Genomic DNA, 23346 nt, shown 5'->3' on the forward strand with positions numbered 1-23346 from the left:
CCCAGGCACCTGGTTGGCCACTGTGAGAACAGGATGCTGGACTAGATGGGCCACTGGCCTGATCCACCAGGCTCTTCTTATGTTCTTATGTTGTTAAAATGGCTTCTCAGCTGTTACTGTTTTCTCTACAGGGGAAAAGGTATGAGGACCCTGCATCTTTTCCCCCTTGGGTCAGAAACCAACTTAGGTTGAACATCCCTTCCTGTGTGCTGTTGCTACCTATTCATTCAAATTTACAACCTCCCACCGTCGCATTAAACACAAATATACACCACTGGTAATTGTTCACAGATATCCCTATAGCATATCTAATGTGACCTCAAGGGGTGGAACTATCTGAACATATAGCATCCCTGTCTTCAGATCACACAGGAAAACTTATCCACGGTCTGAAAGTCATGACATAGTCCATTTCCCTGCATTTGTCAGCTGATGATATGGAAGGGAGTGGAGTGAGGAGAATACACAATGCTGTGATTTCAGGATATAGGTTTACGACACTTCTAATATTTATTTATTTATTTAATTAATTATATTTGTATACCGCCCTATAGCCAAAGCTCTCTGGGCGGTTTACAGTAACCAAAAACATTAAAACAAATACAATTTAAAACAGATCTTATGAAAACAATTTAAAAAACAATTTAAAAATTTGAACAGTATAAAACACATGCTAAAATGCCTGGGAGAAGAGGAAAGTCTTGACCTGGCACCGAAAAGATAACAGTGTTGGCGCCAGGCACACCTTGTCAACGGCATCATTCCATAATTTGGGAGCCACCAATGAAAAGGCCCTCTCCCTTGTTGCCATCCTCCGAGCTTGCCTTGGAGTAGGCACCCGGAGGAGGGCCTTTGATCTTGAACATAGTGTACGGGTGGGTTTGTATCGGGAGAGGCATTCCATCAGGTATTGTGGTTCCAAGCTGTGTAACACTTTATAGGTCAAAACCAGCACCTTGAATCGAGCTCGGAAACATACAAGCAGCCAGTGCAAGCGGGCCAGAATCGGTTTTATATGTTTGGACCGTCTGGTCCCTGTTACCAATCTGGCCACTGCATTTTGCACAAGCTGCAGTTTCCGAACTGTCTTCAAAGGCAGCCCCAATGTAGAGTGCATTGCAGTAATCTAATTTGGAGGTTACCAGAGCATGGACAACTGAAGCCAGGTTATCCCTGTCCAGATAGGGACATAGTTGGGCTACCAACCAAAGTTGGTAGAAATCACTCCGTGCCACCGAGGCTACCTGAGCCTCAAGTGACAGAGATGATTCTAGGAGAAACCCCAAGCTACAAACCTGCTCCTTCAGGGGGAGTGCAACCCCATCCAGGACTGGTTACATCCACCATCTGGTCAGAAGAACCACCCACTAGCAGCATCTCAGTCTTGTCTGGATTGAGCCTCAGTTTATTAGCCCTCATCCAGTCCATTGTCGCAGCCAGGCACCGGTTCAGCACATTGACAGCCTCACCTGAAGAAGATGAAAAGGAGAAATAGAGCTGCGTGTCATCAGCATACTGATGGCAACGCACTCCAAAGCTCCGGATGACTGCACCCAACGGTTTCATGGTTTCATGTAGATGTTGAACAGCATGGGGGACAGAACTGACCCCTGCGGAACCCCATACAGGAGAGTCCAGGGTGCCAAGCAATGTTCCCCAAGCACCACCTTCTGGAGGTGACCTGCCAAGTAGGAGCGGAACCACTGCAATGAAGTACCTCCCACTCCCAACTCAGCCAGTCTCCCCAGAAGGATACCATGGTCGATGGTATCGATAGCTGCTGAAAGATCAAGGAGAATCAGCAGAGTCACACTCCCCCTGTCTCTCTCCCAACAAAGGTCATCATACAGGGCGACCAAGGCTGTTTCTGTGCCAAAAACCAGGCCTGAAACCCGACTGAAATGGATCCAGATAATCGGTCTCATCCAAGAGCAACCACTCGTTCAAGGACCTTGCCCAGGAATGGAACATTTGCTACGGCCTATAGTTATTAAGATTTTCTGGGTCCAGGGAGGGTCTCTTCAGGAGTGGTCTCACTACTGCCTCTTTCAGGCAGCCAGGGACCACCCCCTCTCGCAGAGAGGCATTAATCACCTCCCTGGCCCAGCCGGCTGTTCCATCCCTGCTAGCTTTTATTAGCCAAGAAAGGCAAGGATCCAGCACAGAAGTGGTTGCATGAACCTGTCCAAGCACCTTGTCAATGTCCTCAAGCTGCACCAACTGAAACTCATCCAAGAAATCGGGACAAGGCTGTGCTCTGGATTCCTCGCTTGATTCATCTGCTATAACACTGGAGTCTAAGTCCTGGCGGATGCTAAAGATTTTATCCTGGAAGTGCCTAGCAAATTCATTACAGTGGGCCTCAGATGGTTCTACCATGTCCCTGGGGCCAGAGTGTAATAGCCCCCGGACAATTCTGAAGAGCTCCGCTGGGTGGCAGAGTGATGATTCGATAGTGGCAGCAAAATATTGTTTTTTTGCTGCCCTTACTGCCCCTAAATACAGGTTACCATAGGCACTTACCAGTGTGTAATTACATCCACCAGGAGTTCGTCTCCATCTGCACTCAAGCGGTCTCCTATATTGTTTCATTGCTCTCAGCTCTGGGGTATACCATGGAGCCGTACAAGCTCTACACAGGAGAGGGCACTCAGGAGCGATCATGTCAACCGCCCGGGTCATTTCTGTATTCCACAGTTCAACCAGGGTTTCGACAGGAGCACCAGCCCTGTCAGAGCCCTTTGGAAACCATCCGGATCCATTAGTCTCTGGGGGCGGACCCTACAACAAACAAAACGGGATGCAAGCAATTCTGCCTTTGCCTGTTGAAAAATCTTCACCTCCAACTGTAATTCAGTCCCCCATTTAAATCTTTTTGGGCTTAGGGAAGATAGCAAGAAACATCCAGGCGGTCTTCAGCTGGCTGCAAACTCTGTAATCAGCAGTAATTTAAGAGCATATGGGATTTAACGTATTAGGATGGAGGCTCATTTAAAAACCTGCTTGCTATTTCCTGTCAGTGCTGCCACACACAGAAGACTGGCACAGCCTGTAACTGCAGGTCTTCAATCATTTACCTACACATTCAATCCGAGTCCCTTTCGGCTTACATGATCTAGGTCAAGCTTTTATTTTTGTTTTTCTTTTCTTTTTCGGTTCCAGAAAGAACATTGCAAGCAAGGGAACATGAAATAAGCATGAAATTAGAAGTATATCTACAAGAACGGTGCCAGGAAGGAACTGTGAAGTGGCAAAACAGTGATTAAAATCCCTCCCATAGGCATCAGCCAGCAAGCAGGTGTTTTTATAATTAAACGTCAGCAACAAATCCGTAAACCCTGAGTTTTTCCAAGCACGTGGTCCAGCAATTATTAGATATTATACTTTTACAAGTGTTCCAAGAGGCAAAAGTGTTACGGATGCAAGGGGACAGAACACAGGAACAGAGGAAGAAGCAGCCTTGCTCCAAATCACATCAATGGTCCATCCAGCTCAGCGTTGGGTGCCCACAAGCTTCATGTTGGTGATTCATGCCTTAGATTTAAAAAAGGTGCACGGAGAAATGGAAAGGCTAAAAAAAAAATCCAGTCAAGGCCAGCTTCTCAGAAGTTTATTCTGGCTGCCTTTAGGAGGTTGGGGCAAATGAGATTAGGGCAGCTGGGGAAATCTAAGCTTATTTTAGTTCTGCTTAAAAGTGTCCAAGGAAATCTGCCTTGTTAGTATCTGATCTCCCCATCAGATGCTCTGACTGCTCTGGGGAACCAGGAAAGAACCACCACTGCAAACAGAAGGACAAGCACCACATCCCTAAAGAAATGTTTTGCGGTGTACCTCCCAAGCTTCCGGCTGTAACTGTGGGCTTTAAACCACTCGACCGCTTCTCTGATGCTATGCTGCTGGGGATCATACCCCAGCTCCCTCTTGGCCTTTTCCAAAGTGAAATAATGTGTGACGCCAGTTTTGTAAACCTCTGTGCAAGTGAGGAGGGGCTGGAAATTATAGAAGCGCCCCACCATGAAATGAACCGCTTCAGTGAGAAAGGCGAAGACGTAAACAAGAGAAAGAGGGAGGCACAAAGTCGGGAATGGGTAGCCTAAGCCTTCTATCAAAGGCCGGAAAAATTCAAAGTTGTTGACGGGCCTGCCGTCTGAAATAAAGTAAGCTTGACCAGCTGATTTATGCCCCTTCCTACTTCCCAGAGCTTCTGCAGCTAAAATGTGAGCTTGCACCAGGTTGTCCACATGGACAAAGTCCACCAGGGTGCCGGGATCCCCATAAATGAACTGAAACCAGCCCCGTTCAACATAGCCTATAATCCTTGGAAGGTGTCTCTGCTCTCCGGGCCCATAGATACCAGCGGGTCTCAAGGCACAGGTCCTCAGTACCCCTCGCCCTTCCCCAAGGGCCGTTCCGTTGGCCTCCAGAACCTTCATCTCAGCTATGGCTTTGGTCCTCGAGTAATGGTCTGGGTGAAGATGGAGAGGCAGATAAGGCAGAGACTCGTCCCCATTTTCTATTACTTGGCCCCCAAACACCACATTGTAGGTGCTTGTGTAAACCAGCTTCGAGACTCTCGCTTTCCGGCAAGCTTCAATGATGTTTTTTGTTCCCCCAACATTCACGTCTTCTATACGTTTTCGGTTTAGCTGCTCCCGGCCAGACATCCCATAAGAAGCAACATGGAAGACACATGTCACTCCTCGGACAGCTCTTTCCACTTCGGAGGGCACACATACATCACCATGCACAAATTCCACTCCTTCTGGCATCACTTGGATGGGCTTAGAGACATCAAAGAGGATCACATCCATTCCCTTCTTGGAAAGAGCACAACCTAGACTGGGATGCGACAGGTAACACAAGTTACTGGCACAGAATCTGGAACATGAGATGCTCCATTAAAAAGGATGCAGGGCACCTGTAACTATTTAGCAGCAGCTGAATCTCTTTGAACCAATTCGGATCTGCCAAACAAGCTTCCGTGATGACTCAAAGTGATTGTTTATGGCTGTACTGACAATAATAATTGTTGGTCTGTAAGCATTCAGGGTTTCTCACATTGTGGTCTGTGAACCACCAGTGGTCCACAAGCCTCATTCGTGTGGTCCGTGGCATGTCCTTATTAAATATTCACATTGATTTTTTTGACTGTATTTTTATTGCTTCTTTTATTTCTCATATTGCAGTCTCAAACTGTAATACACTAAAATACAACATAAGAACAGGAGCATTAAAAATACAGTCAGAAATCATACAGCATCTAGGACAATGCATTACAATTGCGTCAACAGGCAGAACAATCATTAAGTAGTCCATCAAGACCCTCAACACTTTTCAAGTGGTCTGTGGGGGGGGGGAGTTTGGGAACCACTGCTTTAGTTGATTAGACTGGCGGCGCTTCAAAATTATGAAATTATAGGGAAAGGATGCAGCTCAGTGGTAGACCACATGCTTTCCATGCAAAAGGTTCCTGGTTCAATCCCCAACATTGCAAGGTAGGGCTGAGAAAGACTGAAACCGTAGAAAGCCACTGCCAGTCTGTGTAGACCAGGCGTGGGAAATCTTTGGCCCTCCAGGTGTTGTTGGATCACAGCTCCCATCAGCTCAAGCAAGCATGGTCAATCGCTAGGGATGATGGGAGTTGTAGTTCAGCAACATCCAGAAGGCCAAAGGTTCCACATACTGAGCTAGGTGGACCTATGTAGTAGCGGAGCAATTGTAATTTTGTGGCAGAATTAGTGAAAAGAAAATGAGGTTGGGTTTATTTGATCAGAAGCTACCTTTAGAGACGATTTCCATGATGTAACTATGGTGTGCGGTGTATAGTTTTGATGACATCATCAAGATGGCTGCCAGGAAAATTCACAAAATCATGAATATCTCTGTAAATAGTGGACGGATTTTAATTTATAAGGTCTCATTTTATAGGCATTTCACAGAACTATAATTTTTATAGATATTTGCATATTTATAATATCAACTCTATCTCTATATAAGTTTTGGATGTTACACAGGTAATAAAGACAGAACAAAAAAAATACTACTGGGGTTTATTTTGTGTGTGTGGTATATTTAATACCTAACTATTTTAATAGGTAGTAAGTTTAACAGGTGACAGCTTTGTGTTGATAGTAATATGTAATACAATTGCAGTGTTATCAGCTGTATAAAGTCATTCTCTATTGTTTATTGGAACTGTTAGTCGTCACCGTAACATAACATATCAGCTCACACATTGCATATCCTAACAGCCTTTAGTCAACATGGTCACCATCATCATCATCACCATCTTCATTAACAGAGTCTGAGTGGTCTGGCCTAATGTGAGAATCATTTTCACACAGGTCATCATTTCCTCCCACATGTCTGTACATGGTAGGTTGTTGGTGGACTACATCCGTTCTTTACATATGAACATCTGATCAACTGCAGAATTGAAACTGGTGTGTATCACAGAGAATCGGAGATATCTTTCCATGCTCTGTCCATGTTCAACGGGAGATGGAATTGAATTTTACTATATTAAAATTTGAATTCCATCGAATTCAACTTGTAATATGGTAAAATACAATATAAGAAACAGAAGAACCATTAAAATACAAATAAAGATGAATATGGATATTTAATGAAATGGAATATGCTGTCTTCCACCTTCAACCACAAATCCACAGACCACTGATGGTCTGCGGATCGCAGCTTGAGAATCCCTGAGATAGATATAGCTGGTGTGTGTGTGTGAGAGAGAAATAATTTTTAAAAAATCCCTACCAAATGGCATCATTGCTAAATATGGCAGTAGTTTTATTGCACAATTTTTTACTCTAAAATAAAGTTAATTCTTGATGTGCGTACTAACCGTAAACCAAAATAACCACCTCCTCCTGTAATAAGGGCAGTTTCCTTGACAGGGTCTTCTGCATCCATGCTGTGCTTTCTGCTGTTACCTCAAGCCAGCCGATCTATAAAGAAAATCAGAGAATGCCTGATATCGCTATTTTTCTATCAATAAATATGAACGTAGTTCTTAATAGCCCAAGCATTGTGAAAGCTGCACATTGCAGGATTTAGCTCCAAGTGCCTGATCCCCGCCCCCCCAGATTTCCCAATGTCCTCCTAGAACACAGGGACATGAGACGCAGCCTTATAACAGAGTCAGACCCTTGGTCCATCTAACTCAGTTCTGTCTACACAGACCGGCAGCAACTCTCCAGGTTTCAAGCAGGGTTCATGCCCAGTCCTACCTGGAGCTGCCGGAGATTAAACCCAGGACCTTGTGCTCTGAGACATAGCCCTTCTCTGTGATGGGTCAGTCCAACATCCACTTAGTCCATTCTGTACCCAGATGTAACCAGCCAGGTGATTTAGGGAGCTCACAGACAGAGTATTGAAGGGGATTGTCAACACCTGTTATGGAATCATAATTCCTTCTATTTCCAACATTCAGGGTATGAGTGCCATTGTTTTGGTAGACAAAATGCACAAGAAGGAGATATTAGCAGGCTTGGGGGAAGCTTGGCAAAAATATTTTTTAAGAATGGGGGACAACGTTAAGAGAGTGAACCCCCCAGAACACCTCAATGAGAAAAATTAACTCATTTGAAATGTGGTGTTGGAGGAGAGCTTTGTTCATCCCATGGACCATGAAAAAGACAAATAATTGGGTGTTAAGAACAAATTACACCAGAACTATCACGAGAAGCTAAAATGATGAAACTGCGGTTATCATACTTTGGACACATAATGAGAAGACACGATCCACTAGAAAAGATAATGCTGGGAAAAACAGAAGGGAGTAGAAAAAGAGGAAGACCAAACAAGAGATGGGTTGATTCCATAAAGGCAGCTACAGACCCGCACTTACAAGATCTGAACAGGGTGGTTTACAACAGATGCTATTGGAGGCCACTGATTCATAGGGTCGCCATAAGTCAATATCGACTTGAAGGCACATAACACACAGAGAGATTCTAGGAAAGGGTATGGGTGGCTGGAACCCTGAACAGGAGCGCTCTACTTTGCAATGTTTTGTTGCAGACCTACGTCTATTAAAAACATAGTGATCTATCCCAGGCAATTGGTATTCAGCTGTATACTGCTTCTGAAAGCTGTAGTTCCTGCATAAAGGCTTAAGAGATTGAACAGTGTCAACTGGGATGTTCCATACAAACACAAGAAAAGCCTGCTGGATCAGGCCAGTGGCCATCTAGTCCAGCATCCTGATCTCACATTAGACAACCAGATGCCCCAATGGGAAGCCTACAAGCAATAGCCAATCTGCCCAATAGTACTTATTAGAAAGATATCTCTTTATAAATATTTCCAAGGCAGTTCACAGTGAAGCAATACAAACAATTAAAATAATAATAATAAATATATAAAACCAGCCAGAAAGAAAGAAAGAAAGAGAGAGAGAAAGAAAGAGAGAGAGAAAGAAAGAGAGAGAGAAAGAAAGAGAGAGAGAAAGAAAGAGAGAAAGAAAGAAAGAAAGATAGAAGAGCTGTATAGAGCAATCTCATCAATGTTTTTTGAAAAGATGCCTTGTGAGTCGCTATCTCTCAACCTCACAGGGTTGTTGTGAAGATAAATTGGGAAGGGGCACCTATGCTGTTTTGAGCTCCTTAAAGGAAACTGTAAATGTAGCAAATTAATGAATAAGCATATATCATTATGCAATACTGGTTAAACTGTATCTACATCTCTGCTTAGCAGCACAGAAAGTGGTTCGCAACAGTAAAGTCCATAATAATTGCCAAATCTTAAAACCCTAACCTTTCACCCATCAGCCTCATGTCCAAGGGCCTTTATCCACCAATACTGATCTTATCACTGAAGAACCCAGGTCAAGCTTGCAAGCAATATCAGAGCACATATTTCAAAACTATACATAGTGAAAGGAAGGGAGTTATTAGGCATATCCTGAGATCCTTGTACACCAAATGAGGTCAGATGATTAGACTGTCAGACTAGGGTCCTTCCAGACTTTTGGGGTGTACTTAAATCACATTCTAGCATGCTTAAATTGTGCAATTAAAGTCAATTTGAAGCTCTTATGCAACAAACCCATCTCTCCCCCTCCCCCCCCAAAAAACCCCAGCGTTTTTGTGATAAGCAAAGTAAATGTAAATGTAAAATGTAAATTTAATTTTTAGGTCGCCTATCTGGCCGAAGCCACTCTAGGCGACGTACGTATTAAATTTCAATAAAATACAATAAAATACAATAAATACAATAAAATACAATATAATCAACAGTAACAAAAATAACAACATATGCAGTACACAACAACGGGCATTCAGTATGTAATTAGCCCATCCCGGGAAAGTGCACTAAAGGATGGGACAACATCTGCTTGACGTAACGTCATCTAACCACTAATGTCATCTAACAAATCAGAATGAATGCTCAGGAAATATCCAGCATTATCTAAACTCCCCGAAAACTTTCTGCAAACAAATCTGGATGAACGCTCAATAAATAGGTCATTGGGAAGTGCTCTCTAGGATTGGGGGCACTCGGAGTCAAAGCCACATTCAGCTATGAGGCTCGCTGGGTGATCTTGGGTCAGTCACTGACTCTTAGCCTAACCTACCTCGTAGGGGTGTTGTGAGGATGAAATGGAGGGCCTGGTTTGAGCTTCTTGGAGGAGAGCTGGGATATAAATGCAATACAGAAACACACAGTCCAATCTATTGCAATGACAGTTAAGTCGCAACCTTTTAACTTTTGAGTCCCCAGATGTTGGACTACAACTCCCATCAGCCCCAGCCAGCGTAGCCAATGGTCAGGAATGATGGGAATTTTAGTCCAGGAACGTCTGGGAGCCCAAACGCTGGGAAAGGCCAGAGGGTTAGGATTTCAGCCTGGGAGCTTGAATTAACACCATTAGGAAAACAGAACCTTTTCTTTTGTAGCATGTAATGCAATCAATCAATAAAATAGCAATACACTTGGCACCACCCTGTCATGGCCCCGTCAGAGGACTCCTCAGATGAGGATGACTCGGGAGTAACAGCAGCAGACCCAGGAGCAGCAGACTCAGAAGGAGACATGGAGGAGCCCCCTTGAGAATCCAGCTCCTTCTGCCCCTCAGCTGCAGAGCACCCCAGATACAGCAGAGTCCCTGCAGCCAGACACAGACAGTGAACAGGATACTCCCCCCTCACCTGCAGAACGTAGACAGCAGAAGGTCAGGCAGAAGAGAGGCAGGCCTGTCTCCTTCAGGCCCAAACGCTGAGGACTCACACCTGCTGTCAACCTTGCTCTTTATAAGGCACACCTTGGCTGCAGCTTGTTGCTGACTGCAACGTCAGGCGTGGCTTTGTGTATTCCTAGTTTCCTTGCAACCTCTTTGGACTGACCCCTTGGCACTTGATCCCGGACCTCTACTGACCTCGCTTCTGGACTCCTGACTCGGCAAGTATGCTTCGGACAAGCTGGGGCCTTATCAGATTCCCTCCTCCTAAGACCTGGCAGATTTATGGCCAGACTGCCGGCTAAGGACTTTGCTTCCCTGCCAACCACCCAGGAATTTCCAGCCCCCACCGGCACTGCTGACGCAGTGTAGAGCTGACACACCCTCTGAATGGGATCAGTTAGGGTAAAATTCTAAAATCAGTTAGGGTAAAATTCTAAAATCATGATTGGAGTCATACTCTGTATACCCACCAACCGTTTAAGTATCAGGTGTTTATCTGTAGGCTTGTTATCTTAAGCCCATGCTGAGGCATTCTGCACATGTTCAAGGGCAGTCTCTTCATAATTATTGGTACAAAGGAGGGCTGAGCCCTGACATCAAGAACAGATCCTGGGGCCAAATCTAAGCTTCGATTAAGTTCTTAGATAGTTCCGTCCTCAACCCCTCAACCTTTCCATGATAAGCAAAGGGCATTCTGCACATGCTCTAGGGGCATTCACTCTTCACAATGATTAGTACACGGGCGGGTAGACCCTGGCATGAAAAAAATGAGCCATCCGTGTCAAACTCAAGCTCAGGTATAGCCCCCAATTGTTCTGCTTCTGCCCTGTCCCCTTGATCCAGTTGGGGGAGATGAAGCCCCCAAACTTCCCTCTTCTGCAAGATCGCGGAGCCGCCAGAGGCAAGCCTGATCTAGGAACTTCCTAAAGGCAACCCACCACCACCCTCGGCTCCCAGGACTCCCACACCCTCTTCTCAAGAATTTTGCAATCAGTGCAAGCTTGGGTTTGAGGAGCGGGGCGGGTATACAGGGAGCGGACCGCGCTGAAGACTGAGGCAACTGACAGCGGCAGTTCCGTTGATTCCTCCACTCTAGAACAGCGGGTCTTTCCCCTACCTTTCTCCCCTGCAGGCTCGCAATGGGCTGTCCCTCCCGCCCCATCACCCTATGTGCTCGCTCCTCCCAATAGCTGGGAAGGGCAAGTCGCAAACCCACCCTTAAGCACAACCAGGCATGCAATACACCTTCCCCTTACGTCGAGGCATGCAAAAATGAAGGGGAGGGGCAAAGGCACGTTCTCTGCTCAACTTCCCATCCCCACTGCGGGCCAGTGAGACCCCTTCCAGCGAAGCAGCCGCTCCCGAAGCGCGGCAGTACACTTCTCACGCCCGTTATCGCTGCGGACTGAATCTGCCAGGACTTCGCGGCTTGGAATTTTTCCGTACAAGATGGCGGAATGCGAGGTCGGGGCTGTCGTGTAGTGAAATGGTACTGTCTGCAGGTGGAGGAATAGCGCCGTACAAGATGGTAGTTTATAATAATAATAATAATAATTGCTGTTGCTTCTGCTGCTTTTGTTATTATAATTATTATTTTATTAGTTGTTGTTTCTGCAGTAATTATTGTTATGATTTGCTGTTGCTATTGTTGCTGTTGTTTTCATAGAATCATTAGAAGAGTTGGAAGGGGCCTATAAGGCCATGAGTCCAACCCCCTGCTCAATGCAGGAATCCAACTTAAAGCATACCCAACAGGTGGCTGTCAAGTGGCCTTTTGAGCACCTCCAGTGTTGGACAGCCTACCACCTCTCTAGGTCATTGGCTGCACCGTCGTACTGCTCTAACAGGTTTTTCCTGAGGTTTAGTCAAAATCTGGCTTTCAGTAACTTGAGCCCATTATGCCGTGTTCTGCACTCTGGGATGAGCGAGAAGAGGTCCCAGCCCTCCTCTGTATGGCAACCTTTCTAGCATTTGCACCCTCCGCACCCCGGTAGTGACGCCCCTGCTTGGCTCCAATCAGCAGGAAAGGACAAGGAAGCATGTTAGGAGACTCTTCTCAGTAATTAACACTCCTTTCACAAAAAGATAGGTTTCAGTTCAATTCTGTGTGGAAATGACATTGCCTCTTCTGTCCCTGTAATCCTTGATTTGGAGATCCTCTGAAGCCAAAACAAAACTGTGCAGACTTGGGAAGGGGACCTATTGAATCAGGATTTCTGCACCCCCTGCCCTGTTTCACTTGTGGCTGCTCATTAGAATGGAGGGGGGGAGGATAGCTCAGGCCAAGAGACCAAATGTGGCCCTCCAAGCCTCTCTAACTGGCCCTCAGAATTATCCCCAGGGCAGCAGAACAGTGGTAGGCTGAGCATGTGCTTTGCATTCAGAAGGTCCTGGGTTCAATCTTTTGCATGTCCTGTGAAAGGGAAAAAATGTTCTAGTTTGTTTGTGTGACGATCCCACAGCTGGCTCTGTGTGTGTGTGTCTGTGTGTGTGCACTATTACATTCAGTGATATACAGGAATTACGATTTACGAGTAACATTAGTACAAAAAACATTACTAAGGATTCTGTATGGTCTGGTACGGGAGGAGGTCCATCGGGGTGACACCATGAGTTATGCACCGGGTGACATCAACCCTAGTGATGCCACTATTAGATGCTACAATGCAATCAATGCTCTCTCCCCCTCCTTTGTTGAAAGTTATGTGTTGTTTTACGCTGTACTGATATTTGTATACCAAAACTGAAATAAAATATTCTTGGGGGTCGTGAAGGCTATAGCTAAAATGATATGGGTTTGTATGCAGCATAGACGACATGATCCTAAAAATACAATTAAAAGTAGAGACTGGTAAGATATAAAAGCCGGAAAGAGCTATACCTAGGCAGACTTGATAGTTAATTTATATTGGAGAGACTGAAGGAATGGGAAAAATGAAGCAAAAGACGACAAGGGGCTCCAGAGAAGCCTCTGCTTACAGACTGCTTGGCTGGAAACGGAGCAAGGAATTCAATAAAGAGGATCAATGACTGGCAGAGGTGGGTCGCTATCCGGCCAATAGAAAGCACGCACTGTCGGGCGAGGCTACTTTGCCTCGTCGTGATTGGTGTAGGTATGTAGGCAAAGCCAATGGGGCACTTCGGCGACTGCGCGTGTTGTTAGTGGGCTTGTGACGTAGCCGGTCTTTTGAGCCGTGACAGGCGCGGTAGGAAGCGGCGGCTGCCTTTTTCTTGTGGCACTCTTGGTGGAGACGGAAGAAAAGTCGGCTCTGAGAAGGTAAAGCGAGGAGATGTGGCGTTCGCGGCTCTCGCGGCGGGGGCGTCATTCTCGGGCTGCGCTTCCGGAGGATGCCGAGGCTAGGGTGGCCGCCACAGAAAGGAGATCTGGGTTGGCCTGGCCTGGGTTCTTGGACAGACCCTGGCCTTTGCAAGGGTGGCGTTGTCCTAACTTTTAACGTCCTGTTGCTGTCTCCCTTTATTTCTCTCTGCCCACCCACAATCTCCTCCCAAATCTCCAGACTTAATTTGAGTCTGAGTTCCGGAGCGCTCTCTGTTGACTGTCTCTGAACACGTGCAGAGTGTTTGCCCGGCTGACTTCAACTAGCACGTATTCACCTGGGACTAGAGGGAACGGCTTCTTTGCCGTTCCCGGCTAGACTTGCTTGAGAAATGTATGGACAGCATCCTTCAACCTGCTGTAATATGTGAAGCCTTATCTCCTGTCCTGGCTTAGAGAGCCTGGGTAGCTCTCTTTGCTTCTCCCATGTCTATACAGCTGGTGACATAAAGTCTCAGAGGAAGGAGGGCCTTGAGTTTTCCTAGTTTCCTCAGATATAAATAAAATTAGAAGCAAAGAAAATGGGTATCCTTCTGTTTGCAGATTCAGACCACAATTCTATACACACACTTCCCTGGGAGTCAGTCCTTTTGAGGTTATTTCTAAGTAGCCATGTATTAGGACTCCACTGTCAGTGGTTAGGTATTACCCTTTTCTCTCGCTCTTCCCTCCCTCCACACCGCCAAAGGTGTGTCATTCTGGCACAGCATAACAGATGCTTGAGGTGGAGCGGACCATAGTTCCTAAGAGCAAACTGGTATGGAAGAGCCCTGCTGGGCCAACTAAAGGTCCGTCGGTTCTCACAAGAGCCCACCAGATGGCCATGGGAAGACCTGAAGCAGGGCATGAGGGTACCTCTCACTTGTGCTCTCCAGCAATTGGTGTTCGGAGGCATACACCCTCTGATGCTGGAGGTACTTCTGCACAGCTGTCATTGACAGCCCTATTCTCTAGGAATTTGTCTAACCTCTTTTTAAAGACATCCAAGATTTGGGGGCGGGTGTTAATACATCTTGTGGAAGCAAATGCTGTAATTAAACACTAGCATTGAATCACGTTTACCAGTTTAATACCCATTCACCCTGTTTAGAGGGAGCCTTTTGGAGCTCATTGCAGTCCCTTTTTTTCTTACCACCGTTGTTGTCCATACTATAAATCAGGGATGGGGAGTTTTTAGCCTTCCAGATGCCAACTTCCACCAGCTGCAACCACAGTAACCAGTGCTCAGTTATGATGGGAATTGTAGTCCAGCCACAGGGCCCCTGTCTGTGTTATAGATACATATTTTTTGTTCTACTGCTGTTTGTCAAACACTTTTGTGGATTTTTAAAACATGAAATTTGCAAAACCTGTTTACAAAACAAAAGTGGGATGAATATATCTGTCTTGAGCAGCAGTCTCTTATGTATACTGATGCCAGCTCTCTGAAAAAATACTGTGTTTCCAGACTGTCAGTTCTCCGTTACACTGAACGGATGCCGTCTCCCGGCTAATATGCCCCCCTTAGTTTTTTGAAGCCTCAAAGCATAACCATGTGCATCACTATCCTTGTTTCTACTATTTGCAAGTAGTGATGTGTTTGTAAATATTTGAAACTGAGTTACATTTGGTAACCTGGCTGTAAAGCTGAAAGGGTTAAATAAAAAAAATGGATTTGAGGAAGTACCACTTTGGGTAGATTTACTTCTCATTAGGAATGCCTTTACAACCACCAGAAAAAGAACATTCTTTAAAAAATATTACAACTTAAAATGTGCCATACAAACAAAAAGAGATAACATCTGACTATATTAAAATAGTTTTCAATTCAGTGGGAATTCCAATTACCTGTTTTGAATGTTCAGCCAGATACCAAGTAAAGACACACATACACTTCTTGATCAAAAAGTGGGTCTCAATCTCACGCAGGCACAACAGCCTGGCAAGGAAGAGAGCCCCGTTTATTTTCTGTAGCACCCTTATATAGTTGTTATAAGCAAAACAGGATACAATACAATCATACAGAAAGGTAACAAACTTAAGCTACATATCACTTGTTGTATTTCAAAGTCAGGATGTTGATTTGAAAGTCAGAACACAAGAACAGTATATCCTGAGATAAGGGTGAGAAAGGGGTTCGAATTGACGCTTTAGAACCATAAACATGAAAGAGAAAGGGTCATTCTAATGCTAATAATGTGGAGCAACTATCACTTTTTAGAGGAATATTATGGATTCATTTGCTGAGTTGCCAAGAAGGATATGCGGGTGTGAAAGAAGCACAAAGGGTAGGAGAGTAAAAACAGTCAAGGACAGAGTGTAATTATCATTCTTAAAACAATGTTGCTGCCTCGTAGGCACCACTAATGTTTAATTTCCCACACAGAGGAAAACGAAACTTAGTGTGCTTGGGCTCCCCACCCCTCCTAGATCCCGTCGGTCTTTGTAACATTGGTTCATAATTACTTATTAGAGTTTCTGGGGTGTCTCTGGGGTCTGGAACCTAATTTTTTCCTAACAATACCAAGTTTACCTTTGCAAAGGGGTCCCAAAACCTTCCAGCAAGATGCCTTTCAGAAGTGGGAACCTCGTTTATTGATATACAGTAGATTATATAGATTCCCCAATGGTTACAAAATGGGGAGTAGACGTCAGAAAATCAAAAGGAAATATCGGTAGACAAAGTAACTTTCAGACATGTAAAGAGGGGTGCTTGGAGTAACAAAAGCCAGGGACATCTTGCCCCTTTTACAGACATTAACTTGCATATTTTATTCAACCTTGAGATAAGCACCGGGTGCCAGAGCACAGAAGCACAGATAACGAGGGGAAGCAGAAAAACAAGTAAGGCCATCAAGTGGGGGATACATTCAGGATACATTTCTCCATTTCCAAACGTATGCTGTCAAGGTCTAAAGACATGCAGATGGAACATTAGTTTTCTTTGTAACCAGAGTCATTAGTATTTTACAATGCATAGTGATATTGAGAACTGAAACATTTGAGGGAAGGAGTCTTTTCCAGTTTATTCAGGCTTTTATTGAAATTCAGCCATCTGGAATGTAGGGTCAGGTCAGGGGGAAATAAACCGACATCCATTTTATATCGGGCCTTCATTATTTCCTTTCCCAACAGGTGCAATTAGCTCAAAACTTAGAGTCTAGGTGAATTGGGGGAGTAGGTAAAGATGCCTGCATGAGCTTTTTTTTTTTAACCTAGAACTAACTGCTGCTACATTGTAGGCAAAAAGTTTTATGGGCCTGCCACTTTAAAAAAGGTGAAGGGGGCTGGACTAGGTGAGTCAGGTCGCTCCATGCCCCAGAGTGGACTGACAAGTTCTCATTGCTTCTGTGATGGCTGTTAGGGGAGCCAACTGATTGGCTTAAGGGACAGGATGCCTTAGGGTCCCTATTGTCAGGTAGCAATATTTATACATACTGTGCACAAGTTACAGCTTGGTGCGTTCAGCCTGATTACTTCTGCCTCACTCTTCCCTTGGCAGAAGCAGGTAAACAAACCAGCTTAGCAGTACCGCCAACCTGGGATCAGGATTTGTTTCTCCTGAACAAGCCAGGGATGCCAACCAGACTTAAACCAAAGTTGTTTGTTAATTTATGAATCCAGGCTTGTTAGGAAGAAACAAACCCTGGTTCCAGGTGCGGACACACACTAAGCTGGTTTGTTCCACTGCTTGCACCTGGGGAGGAGCAAGGTGGAAGTGATCAGGCCACGTGCGCAGAATGGTTTATTAAGCCAGAGCTGATTGCTATATGCAAGTGTGTCCAATGAGTGCCTCTTTCAAAATGACATCAAGCCACGACATTTGTTGGGATGCAACACTGGTGATGTGGGCTGCAGAAGAGGCATTGCTACAAACAAAAAGACACACTGACCATGCATTTATTATCTCTTATATAACCACTTTGCAGAGCGCAAGTACCTCAGGGACAGGTGTTCCTGTTGTGCAGCAGAAAGTGAGCAAGCTGCGCTTTGGTGGCTGCTACAAATGATAGGTGGCTGCTACAAATGATAGTTTACTATCAAGGTCAGCCAAGATTTGTGGACTCCTGGATACGGCAACAAAACATGGTTAGCCCTCGCCATGCTTATATGTCATATTTTGACCATTGCCTCTGGGAGAACAAGATTTTTCCATCCATCCGTTGCCATGTCAAATGCTGTGTGGAATGCAGATAAGAGAAGAAGAGCCCTGCTGGATTAGGCTAAAAGGGCCATCTAGCCCAACACCCTGATCTCACAGTAGCCAATGTTATGCCTCTGGGAAGTCCAGGAGCAGCACTCTCCTCACGTGTGCTCCCCAGCAGCTGATATCCGGAGGCATATAGCCGCCAACAGTAGAGGTAGAGCTTGGAATTACGCCATTTTCGTTTACTCCTACTGGAAGAGTACCTATGATATCACCAGTGATGAGTCACACAGAACTTTCCCCCCTGTTATTCTTTGAGCTTATTGTGCATTATTTAAAACAATTATTTAAATAATAATAATAATAACACCCTATTACGCTTCCATCTCCCCCGATGACATAACTGTCTCCCCACTCCGTACCTCCCTCTGCCCTCCAAAACATGAATGGCAGCCCCCTGGTTCCCCTACCCTACCCACTTATATTGAAAACACATCCTTCCTTAACAGCAAATTAAAATGAAACTGTTATGCTTCAATGTCTCAGAGGCTGAGCTCTTCTCCAATGTCCCGTTCTGACATGCACATGGCATACTTAGCTTTTAAAAATAAATAAAATAAAAAAGGTAATGGATTCAGTGCTATTGGCTTCATTCCTATCTTATGATCCACCCATGCTTTCTCTTAATACAGGGCATAGCTGGCACTATGGGAAACAGGTGGAATGCCGCATGCCTGTTGCTTCTGTCATTAAAGGTCTTTGGGATGAAAGAAGGTAAGGGATCAGTATTCAACACTTCATTTGAACAGGCCTGTCTCCAAAATTTCATAGCTGAGGCAATGATTATGGCTGTCATTATTCTCATATGTGCACATTCCTGCAGCTGTGTGGGAATGGATTTTCTGTGGCACTGTGCCACTTGGCTGTAGTATTTGTCAGAGCTTGGAAAAGTTACTTTTTTTGAACTACATCTCCCATCAGCCTCAGCCAGCATGGCCATTGGATTGGGCTGATGGGAGTTGTAGTTCAAAAAAGTAACTTTTCCAAGCTCTGGTATTTGTTACCACAGGAGAAGGGCTGATTGCACAAGTATTTCACATTGGGGTCTAACATATTGGGAAAGCACGCCAGCAAGAGGAGCATGCCAGCTTGGGCACTGCTGCTTATGTCAGTTCAGCGTCTGATGCCCATTAGCTAAGCTGATATAATATCGCAGGAGCCTCACAGTCATCAAACTTATTCAGGAACAAAGCTGTCTTATCAGCCAGTCTCCAACATTCCATTTCTTTTTTTTTTTTTTTTTTTTTTCAATAATTTTTATTCAGATTTTCATAAAACATACAAGACGAAATCATAAAACATTCAAAGACAAAAAACAAAATCAAAAATAGTTAAACAAAAAGAAAAAAAGAAAAAAAAAAACAAAAATAAAAAATAAAGAGTAAAATATTGACTTCCCATTTGTCAAAGATCAAATCAGTTATAAGTCTATAATATATAACAATCCTGTCTCTTAAGTCATATTATAAAATCACTTTCCTCCAGTAGTTATCTTACTTAATCATCAAATCTCATAAACATTACTTTATTCTTTCCACAAAAAGTCAAAGAGAGGTTTCAATTCTTTAAGAAATATATCTATCAATTTTTTTTTCCAGATAAGCATATCGATTAATCCATCTCATTACTAATTATGATAATCTTATTGTCATAACCATAGTCAAAATAAACATTTCAATTAATCCATCACATCAGAATCTGTTAGGTTCAGTAATTTCAGTAGCCATTGTTCTATTATCCCTATTAGTTCCATTTTCCATCTTCCATCTCCAACATTCCATTTCTGGGTAAGGTAATAGAGCGTGTGGTGGCTGCCCAGCTCCAGAGATTCTTGGATGAAACGGATTATCATGACCCATTTCAGTCTGGTTTCAGGCCCTGCTACGGGACAGAGACGGCTTTGGTCGCCTTGGTGGATGACCTACGCAGAGAGCTGGACAGGGGGAGTGTGTCCCTGTTGGTTCTATTGGACCTCTCAGCGGCTTTCGATACCATCGACCATGGTATCCTTCTGGGCCGCCTTGCTGGGATGGGGCACTGTGTTGCGGTGGCTCAGCTCCTTCCTGGAGGGACGAACCCAGAAGGTGGTGCTGGGGGATTCCTGTTCGATGATTCCTATCATTTGTAGCAGCCACCAAAGCGCAGCTTGCTCACTTTCAAGCCTGGATTCATAAATTAACAAACAACTTTGGTTTAAGTCTGGTTGGCATCCCTGGCTTGTTAAGGAGAAACAAATCCTGATCCCAGGTTGGCGGTACTGCTAAGCTGGTTTGTTTACCTGCTTCTGCCAAGGGAAGAGTGAGGCAGAAGTAATCAGGCTGAACGCCTTGGATGCAGATGACTATTCAGACTACTATCCAGTCACTAATACCCCATCTTAGCACAATATGATTGAGAGGGAGTGTGTGTGTGTATGTGTGTTGGAACTCCAAATATTTCTTGATGATTCTGATTATCTGGGTCCATTTCAATCCAGCTTTGAACCAAGGTCTTGAGCTGAGACTACCTTGGTTGTCCAGGTGGGTGATCTATTGCAGGAGAAAGGCAGGGGGAGTGTGATCCTGTTGATTCTTATAGATCTCTTGACTACTTTTGGTATAATTGATCATGATATCCTTCTGGATCACCTATCCAGGATGAGTGTGGGAAGGGTAGAGGGGCAGTACCCCGTTCCACTGCCAGCTAGCAGGTACATTTCAGAAGGTGATACTGGATGCAGGCCTGTAGCTGGGGGGGGAGGGCAAATGGGGGTGCTGCTCCCCTGAGCTGTGCTTTCCCCTCCCCCAGATTTTTTTGGGAAATGTCCATTTTAACTTGTGAAATGGCAAACAATGACAATCTCCATTTAAAGAATGATAGCTTGTTAAGAATAGGAACAATTTAAGAACAAGATCCAGGGCCAGCGGGCAGCCAGGTTGGATCCTGAATGAGGGCCTCATTCAGGGGCCCCTCCTTAGGGTGGGAGGGTGGCGCTCCCATTCTGTGATCTGCGGCAGCATCAGGTCCTGCAACCCAACCCTGCTGCGGATCATGGAGAGGGAGCTCCCAGGTACCACCCCAATACAGACAACATGGGCTTCAAGAAGCCCACCTCCGTGCCCCATCTAACTTTCCTTCAGTGTGAATGCCATGCACTCTGTGCACACATGCCTGCCATCACCCAAGATGGTGGGGGCTTCCCTAAAGGGCTGACGTCCCACTGCCATCTTGGTGGATCGCAGGCATGCCTACTACACGCTCATGTCGTTCACATGATGACACTAGAGATAGGTGCAGTGAGTGGGCAGGCTTATTAGCCCCGCACCGTCTGTATGGGGGGTGTTGGGCTACAGCTTGGGGCAGACTGGTACCCAGTCATGCATGGTGCTGGCCCTGACAAGAAACCCTGAAAAATTCAGTGAACAAGGCAGGGTGAATGCACAATAAAAGCTTCATCTGGAAGAGCCCCCAAACCTCTGCTCAGTCAAGACTTTCCCTGACTGAGGGTGGATTCTCATGATCACAATCACCCTGTAATTACTTAAGTGCTTGTGGAAAAAACAGCTTGTATAGTTACATGACCCTTGAAGAGAAGTATTAGAATTTGGTATTATGGGCTAGAGTTAGACTCCACCCTGTTGTTCTGCTTTTCAGTTTCAGTTATGCTATCTACCAAGCCAGCAATAAAGAATCATGTTTGTTTGTCTGCAGTACGAAGTAAGAGTTGGTTTATTATTCTGCAGTTGTTATAATGGGTAGAGCAGAATTGGGTGCTTATTGAAATACAAATATAACTTAAAGTGATCTGAAAAATGGCTACCCTTTACTCTTTTAAAGCACTGACTATACTCACAATCATAGTGGCTATTTTTTCCTTCTTTTTCTTTATGGCAAAGGATGAAAACAGTTCTAGAAGAATAGAAATAGCTAGCTGGCTGGCTGGACACCTGAAACTCAGACCTAATTTCTTATTTTCCCAGTATGTGCAGCTCAGCATGAGGCCTTTTCAGTGTTTCTGGAGAGAAACCCAGCAACCAGTAAAAAAAATTCCGATTGTTTTCCACAGTTAGTTTCCAATTGCTTAGTTCATCCTTTATATAGCAGCTAGTTAAACAGTTTTCCCTTGATTGTCCAACAGGAAGGAAGATCTAAAGGCCAGGAATAAGACTAGAAGGAGGGACTCAGGGATGAGTTAACAAACACACCCTATAGTATTTATTTTCTCTCTGCCTTTCCCTAAAGTTGTAGTATGGACATTTGTTTTTCAGATGGAATCTAAAACTGAGATACCTAATGCAGCATTATAGCCAAACTCAGGAGGTCACTGTCTTTAAGAATCAGAACACAGGGACAGTCCATAGGTGAAAGGGGACTGTAGCTATAGGCAAAGTCAAGGTTTTGAGTGGTATTTCTGGGGATCTCTCAAAAAAGGATGAGACAATTCCACACATTAAACCTCATTCATGTAAGTTAACACGCTCTCTGGATGGAGGAGGAGTGAGGGTGAAGGAGATACTTGTCTTTCCCTTCCCCTGGCCTGGCTCTCGCATCCTCTCCACCAGTGTGGGGGGGGAACTGGCTGGCGATATGTACCTCTCCCCCCCCCCAAATGCCCCACCTAGAAATGTGGCTGCCCCACCTAACAAGGAAGGTTGGCTACAAGGCTGACTGGATCATTATGGTGATTAGTTCCATCCCATGGTGCAGATGAACAGCTAGTATAGCACAGTGGAGAGGAGAGTTTGGCTGGGAGTCCAGAGTCTGTGAGTTCAAATCCCTGCTCGTGTCTCCTGGGTGTCAAGGGCCAGCTAAAGATCACCCCCAAAGTGTGCCCTGCCACCCATGCAGCCATGGGCAAGCTGCATAGTCCCAAGGAGCCCAGTTGCCCCCCAGCTGGCAGTTGCGGACAAGGAAGGGGCTGGCTTGTGCAGCTGTGGCAAGCTGAGCAGGCCCTGGCCAGCTGGGGGGGACTAGCCTCAGAGGGAGGCAAGGGGAAAACCCCTCTGAATACCGCTTACCATGAAATCCCTATTCATAGGGTTGCTATAAGTCAGGATCGACTTGAAGACAGTCCATTTCCATTTCATGGTGCAGATGTAACTGATTGTCACAAGATTCAGTACATGTGCAGTGGAATTTCATGCAGCAAGCAAATATTTGTGACTGACATAGCATGTGTCTTTAAACACTCCTTTACATGCATCAGGGAACCCTGATCAAGCCACGTTTCTCAGATGCACATCCATAAGTTTTTAAATATATACACATGTATGGTGCAGGGATTGTTTAACTGCTGCTGATATTGACTTCTGGAGTAAGGGAGCAGGCAGGCGGACAAGACAGACTTGCATAACCTCGAGACCAGAAGCAGCCAGGATGTGAAGCAAGATATCCTGTATGATGCTGCTGCTGCTGGTGCTGCAGTCTTGTTGCCTGCCCTCTCTGAAGATGAAAAAGCTACTAGAAACATTAATTCAAGATCCCACAGCAGGTCTCCAAAGGCAAATAAAAGGATGGGAAAGTGGGGGGGGGATTAAATATCTTATTTAGAAAATGTTAACCCTGTTTTTTTCTCTCATTGTGGCTTACAATAATAGTTTCTGTGATAAATCACTCATTCTCTTCACTAACTTCTCTCCTGATGCTCAG

General features: G+C 44.9%; 2 protein-coding genes across 9 annotated transcripts in view; one reads left to right on the forward strand and one right to left on the reverse strand.

Moving 5' to 3' along the window:
* Positions 1–565: 565 nt before the first annotated feature.
* LOC133379163 (short-chain dehydrogenase/reductase family 42E member 1-like) lies at positions 566–11402 on the reverse strand. Of its 3 annotated transcripts, none has more exons than XM_061613868.1 (3): positions 10164–11402; positions 6857–6959; positions 566–4839 (listed from the first exon to the last, which is right to left on the reverse strand). In XM_061613868.1, the coding sequence occupies exons 2-3, from the start codon at positions 6922–6924 to the stop codon at positions 3717–3719; spliced, it is 1191 nt and encodes a 396-aa protein (XP_061469852.1). In that variant the 5' UTR covers positions 6925–6959; positions 10164–11402; the 3' UTR covers positions 566–3716. The 3 variants fall into 3 exon arrangements, with proteins under 3 accessions (XP_061469852.1, XP_061469853.1, XP_061469854.1); XM_061613869.1 differs by lacking the exon at positions 10164–11402 and adding an exon at positions 9946–9966; XM_061613870.1 differs by lacking the exon at positions 10164–11402 and adding an exon at positions 5781–5849 and having other exon boundaries at positions 6857–6943.
* Positions 11403–11412: 10 nt separating this feature from the next.
* Positions 11413–23346, forward strand: part of IL27RA (interleukin 27 receptor subunit alpha) — a 33552-nt gene continuing 21618 nt past the window's right edge. Inside the window, exons 1-2 of one of the 6 annotated variants that reach the window (XM_061613862.1) lie at positions 11413–11723; positions 18351–18432. In XM_061613862.1, coding sequence (XP_061469846.1) covers positions 11682–11723; positions 18351–18432 — 124 coding nt within the window. In that variant the 5' untranslated portion in view covers positions 11413–11681. Of the gene's footprint in view, positions 11724–13375; positions 13473–18350; positions 18433–23346 lie in introns of those variants that run through there. The other 5 variants (XM_061613863.1, XM_061613864.1, XM_061613865.1 and 2 more) reach the window with 5 other exon arrangements.

Source organism: Rhineura floridana, chromosome 3 (genome assembly GCF_030035675.1).
Source record: "Rhineura floridana isolate rRhiFlo1 chromosome 3, rRhiFlo1.hap2, whole genome shotgun sequence".
NCBI lineage: Eukaryota > Metazoa > Chordata > Lepidosauria > Squamata > Rhineuridae > Rhineura > Rhineura floridana.